This window comes from Bombina bombina, chromosome 2 (genome assembly GCF_027579735.1).
Source record: "Bombina bombina isolate aBomBom1 chromosome 2, aBomBom1.pri, whole genome shotgun sequence".
Lineage (NCBI taxonomy): Eukaryota > Metazoa > Chordata > Amphibia > Anura > Bombinatoridae > Bombina > Bombina bombina.
Genome location: NC_069500.1, coordinates 59,218,633 through 59,231,763, shown reverse-complemented (window position 1 = coordinate 59,231,763; position 13,131 = coordinate 59,218,633). Strand labels below are relative to the sequence as shown.

Genomic DNA, 13,131 nt, shown 5'->3' with positions numbered 1-13,131 from the left:
TTGTCTATTGTGATTGGCTGACTAGATGTGATCATCTAGCTACCATTAGTACAATGCTGCTCCTTGAGCAAAGGATATCAAGAGACAAACGGCCAGATTACGAGTTTTGTATTATGAGTGGCTCGGTAATAACTTGGTAATAACTAAGTTATTTCCACCGCCCACCTTTAATAGCGCTGCTATTACAGGTTTTCCAAAAAAACTGCGTTTGCGGGCAATATGGCAGCGCTGCTTTGAGCTGCTGTTACGTGCTTGTGCACGATTTCCCCATGGACATCAATGGGGAGAGCCGGCTAAAAAAAGCCTAACACCTATAATAACGGAGGGTAAAGCTCCGTAACGGAGCCCCATTGATTCCTATGGGGAAAGAAAATGTATGTTTAAACCTAACACACTAACTTAAACCCCAAGTCTAAACAACACCCTAATCTGCCGCCCCCGACATCGCCGACACCTACATTACACTTATTAACCCCTAATCTGCCGCCCCCGACATCGCCGCTACCTACATTATACTTATTAGCCCCTAATCTGCTGCCCCCAATGTCGCTGCCACCTACCTACACTTATTAACCCCTAATCTGCCACCCCCGACATCGCCGCCACCTACATTACACTTATTAGCCCCTAATCTGCCGCCCCCAATGTCGCCGCCACCTACCTACACTTATTAACCCCTAATCTGCCGCCCCCAATGTTGCCGCTGCCACTATACTAAAGTTATTAACCCCTAAACCTCTGGCCTCCCACATCACTAAATAAATATATTAACCCCTAAAGTCTAAGTCTAACTCTAACCCTAACACCCCTAACTTTAATATAATTAAAATGTATCTAAATAAAAATTACTATTATTACCTAAATAATTCCTATTTAAGGCTATATACTAAATAAAAACTTACCTGTAAAATAAACCCTAAGCTAGATACAATGGGGCATATGTATCAAGGTCTGGCGGACCTGATACGACAGTGTGGATCAGGTCCGCCAGACCTCGCTGAATACGGCGAGCAATACACTCGCCGTATTCTTCATTACACCAGCAGCTCACAATAGCTGCTGGTGCAACGCCGCCCCCTGCAGACTCGCGGCCAATGGGCCGCCAGCAGGGGGTGTCAATCAACCCGATCGTACTCGATCGGGTTGTATTGTGGCAATGTCTGTCCGCCTGCTCAGAGCAGGCGGACAGGTTATGGAGCAGCGGTCTTCGTGACTGCTGATACGGAGCTTGATACATATGCCCCATTATAACAAATAGTTACATTGTAGCAATCTTAGGTTTTATTTTTATTTTACAGGTAAGTTTGTATTTATTTTAAGCAGGTAGACTAGTTAGTAAATAGTTATTAACTATTTACTAGCTACCTAGTTAAAATAAATACAAACTTACCTCTAAAATAAAACCTAACATTACACCAAATTTAAATAGGGCCTTTTGCGGGGCATTGCCCCAAAGAAATCAGCTCTTTTACCTGTAAAAAAAAATACAAACAATCCCCCAACAATAAAACCCACCACCCACACAACCAACCCTCCCAAATAAAAACCTACCTAAAAAACCTAAGCTCCCCATTGCCCTGAAAAGGGCATTTGGATGGGCATTGCCCTTAAATAGGCATTTAGCTCTTTTACGGTGCCCAAAGTCTCTAATCTAAAAATAAAACCCACCCAATAAACCCTTAAAAAAAACTAACACTAACCCCCGAAGATCCACTTACAGTTTTTGAAGACCGAACATCCATCCTCATCCAGCCGGGAGAAGTCTTCCGGGGGCAGCAGATTAGGGGTTAATAAGTGTAGTTAGCTGGCAGTGATTTTGGGGGCAACAGATTAGGGGTTAATAACAGTAATGTAGGTTGCTGCGATGTTAGGGACAGCAGATTAGGGGTTAATAAGTGTATGTAGGTGGCGACGACATTGGGGACAGCAGATTAGGGGTTAATAATATTTAACTAGTGTTTGCGATGCAGGAGTACAGTGGTTTAGGGGTTAATATGTTTATTATAGTGGCGGCGATGTCCGGAGCGGCAGATTAGGGGTTAATAATTTTATTTTAGTGTTTGCGATGCAGGAGGGCCTCGGTTTAGGGGTTAATAGGTAGTTTATGGGTGTTAGTGTACTTTGTAACACTTTAGTTATGAGTTTTATGCTACAGCTATGTAACGTAAAACTCATAACTACTGACTTTCAGATGGCGGTACAGATCTTGTAGTTATGGGCTGTACCGCTCACTTTTTGGCCGGACAGGCAAACTTGTAATACCGGCGCTGTGGAAGTCCCATTGAAAAAGGACTTTTTGAAAGGTGCGGTAGTTATGTTGTGTGACGGCCAAAAAAGTGTGTGGTACAGCTATGCCAACAACTCCTTTAATACCAGCGGTAGTGAAAAAATAGCCATAACAATGCTTCTTCTCTCATACCGCAAAACTCGTAATCTAGCCGTAAAGCAAATTTGTTACTAGAAGTAAATTGAAAAGATGTTTAAAATTGTATGTTCTATCTAAATCATGAAATAAAAAATTGGGTTTCATGTCCATTTAAACTATTGCTTATTTTGCTCACAGTGTATCACAATTATTTGTTACAATATGCAAGTAAAGGTTCCTTTATGATACTTGATCAGTATGTAATATATTTAAAATTAAATGTACACTGGCCCTGTAATCATGTTAATGTAGTGTAATGTTTATGCCCACAGAGCACGGATTTCTTAAGCACTACTGGCTATGACATTCTTATTCAGCATCTGAACGATGGCAGGAAGAACTGTAAAGAATATGAAGACTTTTTGAAAGAAAGGTATGTCAATTGTTCTATTTCCATCAATAAGGAAATTAGCCACAAGGGAACCTGTGCAAATGCAAAAGCCTGTATTAGGTAAACTTCCAAAATAAGCAGAAATAAACACTAATTCACATGATTTCTATTAAAATAAGCAATTGAAAAATATTTGTGTTAATTTTTCATTGCATTTCAGCACACTGCATATCATACATATAGAGCTATGTTACGAGTGGAGCATTAACAGTTACATGCTAGTGATAAGAGGTTTATCGCGGGTGTTTGCGCAAGTTAAGTTTTTCACTCTTATTACAAGTTGGAAGTAAACGCAATTGCTTGAGTGCAATTTAAGTAAGTGCACATCAGAGCTCTGGTTTCACAAAACAAAAAAGTATCACAAAAGACATCAAAACTACATTAACCCTTTAAGGACACAGCTTTCAGTTTGCTCAATTGTTTTATGACGGAAAAATTCCGTCATATGTCCTTAAGAGGTTAAACAAGTGTATATATTTTTTACTTTAATTATTATTATTGGTTATTTGCAGTGGCGTCACTAGGGTTGGTGTCACCCGGTGCGGTACATTATGGTGTCACACCCCCCTCCGCCCAGATAGCAGACACACACAAACACAAAAACACAGGCACACACATATACAAACACTCAGACACACTTAAAAACACACTCGGATGCACACACAAACACTCGGAAACACACTCAGACACACGCACAAAAACACTCAGACACACGCACAAAAACACTCAGACACACACACAAAAACACTCAGGCACACACAGAAACACTCAGACACACACACAAAAACACTCAGACACACACACAAAAGCACTCAGACACACACACAAAAGCACTCAGACACACACACAAAAACACTCAGACACACACACACAAAAACTCAGACACACACATACAAAATATGTAAACTGCACTGCATTAATTATAAAGCTCATGCCTAGAGATGCTCCCTGGCTCAGCAGAGCATCAAATGAAAGATAAATAGAGCACTCTAAAAATAAATCACTAAAGAAAAGGTTTAGGCGCGCAAACTATGAAAAATCTGCTCTCTGACTCTGTTCCAAGTCTGTCAGTGCACAGCCCCGGGCCGCATGTCTACTGCTTCTTATGGCCAAGCACCTCTGCTCTCTGCCCACCCCCAGACCCCCGCCTGCCCTCCCCTCCTACCTCTTCAGTGTGAACTTAGTGTACCGTAACCATACTGGTCTGGTGGGCATCATACGTGGCTCCTTCGCTTTAGAGACAGTGTCAGACAGTCATGCGGTCAGGTGCCAGGCATCCCCCTCATGATTTCCCAGTTAGAGAGACAGCACAGCAGTGAGTGACTCCACTGCTTCACACGCCACTGAGCAGTGAGCACAGATAGGCAGGCAGGTTTAGGCTAGCAGCGCAACTTTGCAAGCCCCACGGCACGCCCACAAAATTCATAGTGAAATTGGGCAGTGGAGGAGCAAAGTACAAACAAGCAAAAGCAGCCGGAAAAACTATTTGTGGAAATTGCAGCGCTGGTTCAAATAAATGAAGTGTCTACAACTTCCCCAGTCCCACTAATGTTCACAAATGCTGGCCCCTCTAATAAAAAAATATATGCATCTTTACATTGTATTTCTTTGAATTTCAATAAAATTAAAACCTGGAGGGTGTCACCCAGGTGCGGCCCGCACCCCCCTAGTGACGCCACTGGTTATTTGTAGAGCGCTAACAGATTCTGCAGCCCTATAAACAAATGCGAAGTACAACAAAACATTTATAGGGATCAAACGGGTAGAGGGTCCTGCCAAGAGTCGCACTGTTGTAGTCAGCTCTTAAGAAGGTGATCTACAAACAGCTAAACTCTTAGGCTTACATGCTAAGGGGGTTCAGGGGCTAGCAATGGAGGAGAGGAACTGGTATAAAGAAAGGTTAGTGTAGGTTGTATGCATCCCTGAACAGTAGAGTCTTTAGGGAGAACTTGAAGCTTTTAAAACTAGAGGAGAGTCTTGTGGAGCGAGGCAGAGAGTTCCACAAGATGGGAGCCAGTCTGGAGAAGTCCTTTAAATGGGAGTGTGAGGAGGTAACAAGAGAGGAGGAGAGTAGAAGGTCATGAGCAAAGCGAAGGGGACGGGAGGGAGAGTATCTGGAGACAAGGGCCTCTAGTTATGAAACTCTGGCAGACCTGATCCGCCAGTGCTGATCAGGTCCGCCAGACCTCGCTGAATACGGCGAGCAATACGCTCACCGTATTCATCATTGCACCAGCAGTTCACAAGAGCTGCTGGTGCAACGCCGCCCCCTGCAGACTCGCGGCCAATAGGCCGCCAGCAGGAGGGTGTCAATCAACCCGATCGTACACGATCGGGTTGTATTGTTGCGATATGTGTCCGCCTGCTTCATAACTGCTGTTTTTGATGAGTCTAATGACTCGCCAGAAACACGGAGCATCAAGCTCCATACGGAGCTTGATACATATACCCCAAGGTCTGAGATGTAGGGGGGAGCAGTGCAGATGAGGGCTTTGTATGTCAGAGTGATAGAACAGTACTGCAATTTTTATTAGTGGAGGGTAATTAAGTTAATATATAATGTAGACCTCACTTCATTCAATATTGGAACCCCAAAACCATATACTGTGGATTTAGTCTTAGATATTTATGTATGTAGGGTTGTTTATTACAGAAGAGTTGGAATGATATTTTCTGTAGTCTCCATATACATTGTCAATATGTAACACATAATTCATTCCCTAATCCTAATAAAAATATGTTACACTCTCGCTATCATTACAGATTAGTTGGAATGATTTGTTTCATAGTCAAAACACTAGCCGGCTTCTGATTGGCATACACCCCCCACATGACATAATAGTTGTTTAACATAATACGATTGGTTTAGCATGGTGATGTCAGAAAGTGTAACACTAGGATTGGTTAGATATCGTAACAATTACAGATCTGAGGAAGTATCATTATGTGCAGATCTTACAACTCACGCTCTTTATAACAGCTTAATCTTTAAGGATTACTGACGTATTTTGAACACACATCAAAAGATAACTAGGAATGAGAGCTACTAATAAAAAACGCTAATCGTAAGTACGGCGAAAACAAAAGTATGAGCATAATAAATAAATATATTCCCTATGAGTAATGATTTATTTATAGAGGTACATAAACAAATGAACAACAGAAATGGAGATAGGTGGTTAATATGGTAAAAACAAAGGGATTATGAATAGTACTCTTATGCATATAACCAAACATGTGTCCAACACTACACATCTATATTTGTGTTGGTTTATACTATATTCCTGCATCTTAGATGGTGCATACATAGATCTACATTTCATATGAAGTTTGATATATATATGTATATACCTGTTGGGTATTATTGTGATTGCCACATATGTGCTATGTCTTTTGCTTTTTTCTCTACATTGTATAACACTGTATATGTATTTATTCCAACTGTAGATTTGTTGTGAGTTACCAATTAATCAATTAATGATGTATGCTTTTTAAACGCCCCTTTGAGGGTGTGTACTTTTCCACCATTGGCCGGAAGTAGTTTAAATAGGATGTCAGTTAGAAGGTGCTTTATGCCTGATGAAACAGTCAATGCTAAGGCTGAGAAACGCATTGCATTTTTTATTCTTTTATAAACATTGCTTGTCACTTGTTTTTATTTGTTTTAAATAAACAACTTGTTTTAATACAAGCATTGGTTCAGCACCTTATTAAGTAGCACAGCTACTGCACCTGACATTTTACGGTTTGGAACATACCACTCACTGAGTGGGACAAGACACACCTGCATTGGTTCCAGTTTGCTTGGAGAGGGTTAGTTGGTACACCCCAAGTTACCAGCCTGCTTCTACCAGTACATAAGTGTACTTGGGCTAAATCGGGTATAAAAACCAAAGCGCCTTATAGGCTGGGTCTAAGAATAGTGTAAAATTGTGTAGTTGAAAAAAGCTAAATATAGTATAAAAATTTCCACTTTAATATCTTACAAACATGGATCCATGTTACAATCGGACAAACATAATAAAAACAAATAAAAACAGTAAACAGTATAGGATTACAAATAATATAAAACTCCAATTAGTTAATTGATATTAATTGATTTTTAGGGAATTAGAAAAACTATTAATCACAGAGGTTAAATACAAGGCAGAAATATCTTTCCTGCAAAAATGCTTAGAACTGGATATCATACCCAAAGGGTTATTAGTTCACAAAGAATGTGCATTTCCATTGTCAGACAATATTGCTGAAAAATGGAAGAAGGTACTAATAGAGACCTCTAGAAAACTAATAGAACTAATTATAGAATATAGAACAATGCTAACATCAAATATAGATCACAAAATAAAGGAGGATGAGGAGATTGTTCTAAATTTGGAAAATTCAGGGCCAGAAACTAAAGAGATAGCGGAAAGGAAAGAAAATCTAGTGAAGAAAGTAAGTAAAATTAAAGAGGATGTAATACAGAAAAAAACCAAAAAGCTGATGAAAGAGTTGAACATTAAAGAGAAAACAAATAACACGGTATTAGGTGATACTGATGCAGCAATAGAGAGCTTGGCTGAAGGGGGGACTGATATGGAACATAAAGCTGAATCCAATACCCCGAAACCTAATATAACATACCAAAATTCAGAACGAAGAGATATGGTTTTTGATAACTATAGAGAGGATAAATACATAGAGAATAGGCATGGGAATAATTTTTACCATCGATACAATGACCATGAGCAAAATAATGGGTTTTACACCTATGGTTACAAAGGTAGATATCATAGAAGACAATACTATGATCAAAGGTGGGAGAGGGGGCAACGATATAACAACAGAAATAGAGAACACTACCCCAACTATTGGAACCAGGCGAATAGGAACAGAAGGGACAATTCTAACCATTGGAATAGAGAGAGGAGATATGATGATTCAAGAAGAGGATTCGACCACTATAGGCCAGAATATGATACAAGAAGAAGGCCAGAGGAATCCAGTCATATAAGTCACCAGTATGGGACAGAAAGAGGATACAAGCAAGGAAGGATTAGACATCAATCTGAACATCAACACAATAGAGATAAGAAGCCTCAGGACCAACGGAACAATTATCATAGAGATCATGAGAACAGACGAGAGGGCGATAACCAAAAGGGATATCGGAAGAGTGAAAAGGAAGGAGAATTAGACAGAGGAGCCAATAAAATGGAGGAATGGAAGGAGATCCACAAAAAAAGAAAAAATGTGGACTTGAAATTGAAAACTCCAACCAAAACCACTACATCACAACCCTGCACCTCTGATACCCTGCCTGGGCCTTTTTTAGAATTGGGACACCACCACCAAAAAGGAAAAGAAAAACAGCAGACATCAAAAACAAGGGCAAGACACACAGGGGATGCAGAGGAGGTATAAAGATCAACAAGGCTAAATGGAAAGACAATAATGTGGAGAAAAAAGGGACAGATAAAGGAATCTTCAATTTAAGTTCCTATGCTTTAAATGACGACGAAAAGGCAGTTTTGAACTATGGACTGTCATTTGCTCCCTCAAGAGATCTTGATAAATTCTGCACTTTCGTGAATACGAAGGAATTCATCAGAAAATTAACTTTGAAAAGGTTATTTCTCAAAGCTGAATTAGAAAATGGGGCACATCCGAAGGAAAGTGGAGAGGCTGAAGTAAGGGACAAATATATACATACCGAATTAAAACCAAGGTCAAGTTTCTACCCTGTAAGCAGCAAAGGATCGGCAATAGAAGCCTTTGAAACTATTGTCTGCAAAGAGATAAGAGGGATACAAACAAGGAAATCAAAACATACAAAACAAAATCTGTCAAAAAAACAAAGAGAGACCATCACAAAGTTGGAACACAATCAGGATTTGACGATAAAACCTGCGGACAAAGGGGGAGGAATCGTCTTGATGGATAGAAAGGACTATGAGGCCGAAAATAGTCGAATTCTGAGTGACAGAAATACGTATGAGGAATTGAAAAGAAATCCTACAGATCTGTATAAGAGAGAACTTACAGACCTACTAAAGGAGGCTAATGAAGAGGGGATACTGAATGATAAGGAGTTTAACTACTTGAATATAAAGTATCCAATCATACCGATACTATACCACCTACCCAAGATCCACAAATCTCTAACCAGACCTCCCGGAAGACCAATAATCTCGGGAATAGGATCCTTGAGTTGTAACTTGTCGGAATATATAGATCAACATCTACAAAAACTCGTCAAGAAATTACCCTCCTATCTAAGGGATTCAACACAGGTCCTGAACCTGATAGAAAATATACCTTGGAAGGATGGCTATATACTGGCATCATGTGACGTGACGTCACTGTATACGAGTATCCCGCATGAGGAGGGAATCGAAGCAGTGAAGTTCTTTCTGGATAAAGAACCCGATATACCAACTAAACAAAACGAGTTCATACTGGAGAGCATACGATACATTCTAACACATAACTTCTTCAGCAACAATGGAAAGTTCTACCGACAGACTTGTGGAACAGCCATGGGGACCAGGTTCGCGCCAAGCTATGCGAATCTCTATATGGGAAAATGGGAGCAAATATTCTGGGACTCCTGTCCAGCGGGCGCGGACCTGGTCCTGTACAGGCGTTATATAGATGACATCATTCTAATCTGGAAGGGCACCTTGGAAGATCTGGTGTATACCATCGAAATTATGAATAAGAACGACGTGAATTTAAAGTTCACATATGAATGTAGCCAAACAGCTTTGACATTCCTGGATTTGAGGATAGAGGTGAAATGTGGAAAATTGGAAACATCAAACCACTTTAAGGAAGTGGACAGTAATAATTATGTCCACAAAGAGAGCTGCCACCTCGGTAGATGGAAGTACAACATCCCAAAAGGACAGATGTTACGGATGAGAAAGAACTGCTCCGACCCCTCCAAGTGGGAAGAACAAGCTTCGACAATAAAGGAGAAATTTATAGAGAGAGGCTATGACGAGAAAATGCTGGATGAGAAAATCGACGAAGTAAGGAAAATAGAAAGAAAAGAACTCACTAAATTCAGAGACAAGGCGAAGGACAAATCCTATAAAGATGACTTCAATGTAGCAATGATAACGGAATATAGTGAGAATAAACATATTATAGAGAATATATTCCGGAAACACTGGGCGCTGCTAAAAGACGATGAAATCTTAGGAAATAAACTGCCAGAGAACCCAAGATTCATATATAGAAAGACGAAAAATCTAAAGACAAGACTGGCACCTAGCCTCCTAAAGAAAACATCTGGAGGAATAGTGGATGTGTTTGGAAAGAAGGTGAAAGGATTCTTCCCTTGCCACACATGCAAAGCTTGTAAGTGTGGGACGAAAACAACTAAATTTAATTCCCATAATACCAAGGAGGAATTTAAAATTCAAGATCTGGTGCAAGGACAGAGGAGTGATCTACCTACTACAATGCCCATGCGGGCTGCAATATGTAGGTCAGACGTCCAGGATTCTTAGAGATAGGATCCGGGAACACCTGCTGATGATTGAAAAACTAAACACAGATACTCCACTATACCAGCACTTTGCGACCCAGCATCATGGAAACATCAATGCATTAAGATACATAGGAATCCAAAAAGTGGCCAAAAATTGGAGAGGTGGCAACTTTGAAAAACAACTATTAACTAATGAATCTAAATGGATATTCCTAATGGATTGTCTGCACCCAAAGGGTCTCAATAATAAAGAGGACCTCTCCCATCTGTTGAACCTTTAAAAATAATGAAAAATAAATAAAAATATAAGCATGGGTCTTCAATAAAACTACTATATGCTATGAAGAAATATTAGATTGGTGCATCTCTGTACAAAATGCACAGTCTCACGTGGGAAGATAGAAAAATCTAAACCCTATTAAGAATAATTGTTCATACTCTTCTCTCTCTATCTCATGGTATGGTTTATACTAATACAGATTTATATATATTATATTTCGTCCTCGATCTCCTGGTCTAGTTTATTGGGATTGTGAAATAGACATTTAATGACTTCTTCCTTAGTCCTCTGAGTATCAATTAATGAATATAGTCTTATCTGAAACCTTATAAAAAGGGTCCGAAGATGTCTACATGCTTTTTAGTGAATATTCACCTAACGTTTAGGAAGATATTCCCCTTATTAGAAGACAACAGCTATTTGCCCTATTAAGAAAAGATAAGATCTAGAAATCTCATCTACCAATTACATCATTGTAGCGAAGTGAGATTAGCACTTATATATAGACCTATAAATAGAAGCCTCCACCAGACAAAGTCTCCCTCTTATGAAGTTAGTACACATATATATGTACATATAGCGACACACGTGTACATACAGCTATATGAGAGCACGGGTTTAATCTTGTAAGGGATTAAACCGACCAGCCCCCGGTCCAAAGGTTTTAATATATAATGTATCCCGCACAACACATAGTTATCCTTTGAAGAGAACAATACAATATATATGGAGCATATGACAACGAAAATGCAGACACTCGAATTTGATATAGCTACCCTTTGAAGATAAGCTAACTTAATACACAAGTAGCATCTGATAGTAGCATCTGATAGATGTACATATAGCTACACACATGCACATACAGCTATATGAGAGCACGGGCTTAATCTTGTAAGGGATTAAACCGACCAGCCCCCGGTCCAAAGGTTTTAATATAAAACGTATCCCGTACAACACATAGTTATCCTTTGAAGAGAACAATATGATATATATGGAGCATCTGACAACGAAAATGCGACACTTGAATCTGATAGAGCTACCCTTTAAAGATAAGCTAACTTAATATATAAGTAGCATCTGATAGTGTAAATACAGACACTTTGACTTGATATATGAAAGTCCTCCTCCCACAAGGTACTCCACCTTGTTATATGTAAATCTCTAAGAGAAATATGGATCAAACAATGGGGAGTAGCCATAGAAGTATTCTTGTAAATATATATCTTTCACCAACAATATAGTTATAAATTAACTCATCTATCGGAATACGATAGATATAAGTATTAGATCAATCCAAATTAGAAAGTTGTTTTTATTATGGTAATTAACGCTGTGGGCACAGAATTATATATCTCATATTATGTGCTCGGTCCGCTTTGCGATACATTCTCTGTTACCTAGGACATAAACAACGCTCTAACCCACACCTTCTGAATTACACCAATAAGAACATCACTTTATAACACACCTCCCACCACCCAACTAACGCATGGGAGAATCAACCAATAGGATCAGTGTGTACGCTCACACCCACTCCGTATAGATGGAACCGCACAGAGATCGATCCTCCTGACACCACACATATATTTGCTTAAATTATTGCTTGAAAAACAAAGATTCTGAATAGTTGGTATGAGTTTAGGATCAACAAGTACATTTATTATTAGGTTTTTAAAGAAAGTATCTATGTGATGACATCCTCATAATTACAGGTCAATGCAGACCGGAAGTTATTGAACAGAATAGACCGGAAGAAATACCCACAGTAAAGAAAAAGCCGTATTTAGAAATACATATTTCCAAAGATAAACTAAGCGAAATACAAGGGAAGAATAAACAGAATTGAAAAACGGTACTATTGACAAAGGATAATCAAAAATAAGGAGTTTAATTAGTTTTATTCAAACTTAACGAAACAGGAAGCACTGTACGATCACTTCCGGTTTGCATTTGACAAATGGGTATAAAAGAGTACGCAGGACAGCATAATCCAGTCTTGAAAAAGGTCTAGTACAGACCGAAATGCGTCGACTGGTGAGTCTTTTTCCTTCTAATCAATTTGGGACTTTACGCTCTGCACTATTGTGTGTTTGTTTTCTACTTTTTAGGTGAAATCTGGGTCGGCCGGGCCCTTGACGAGTTTTTACATATCAGCACATCCCGGTACTGCTATAGGTTGCAGTTATTATTTCTTCACAGGATCTATCAAGGATACAATTAACCTTTTATTGATTACAGTGGCCACTGTTTTTTCATTTTTTCAATATGCACTTTTTTCACCATTTGTCGTGATGGATTGAACATTGCTTTTTTAAGTTTCTAAGGTTTTGAGGACTGTTTTGTGTTATTTTGCTTCTAGTTACACTTGTTATTTTTTGGATATTTGATCATCTGTAATTCACTGAATATTGTTATGTATTTTTATTGAATATTTGTTTATCTATTTTATGTCACATCGTTCACTTAAGATACACCCTGTATTATCACCTTAAGAATATATTAGGTCACACTAGTAGTCCTGTGTGTGGGGCACGCACCAGGATCTATTCTAGATC

General features: G+C 39.2%; 1 protein-coding gene across 1 annotated transcript in view; it reads left to right on the top strand.

Annotated features, from left to right (window-relative positions):
* Window positions 1-13,131, top strand: part of PSTPIP2 (proline-serine-threonine phosphatase interacting protein 2) — a 535,836-nt gene that overhangs the window by 174,205 nt on the left and 348,500 nt on the right. The window contains exon 2 of the mRNA XM_053701065.1: window positions 2,698-2,798. Within this exon, the coding sequence (XP_053557040.1) occupies window positions 2,698-2,798 (101 nt within the window). The remainder of the gene's footprint in view (window positions 1-2,697; window positions 2,799-13,131) is intronic.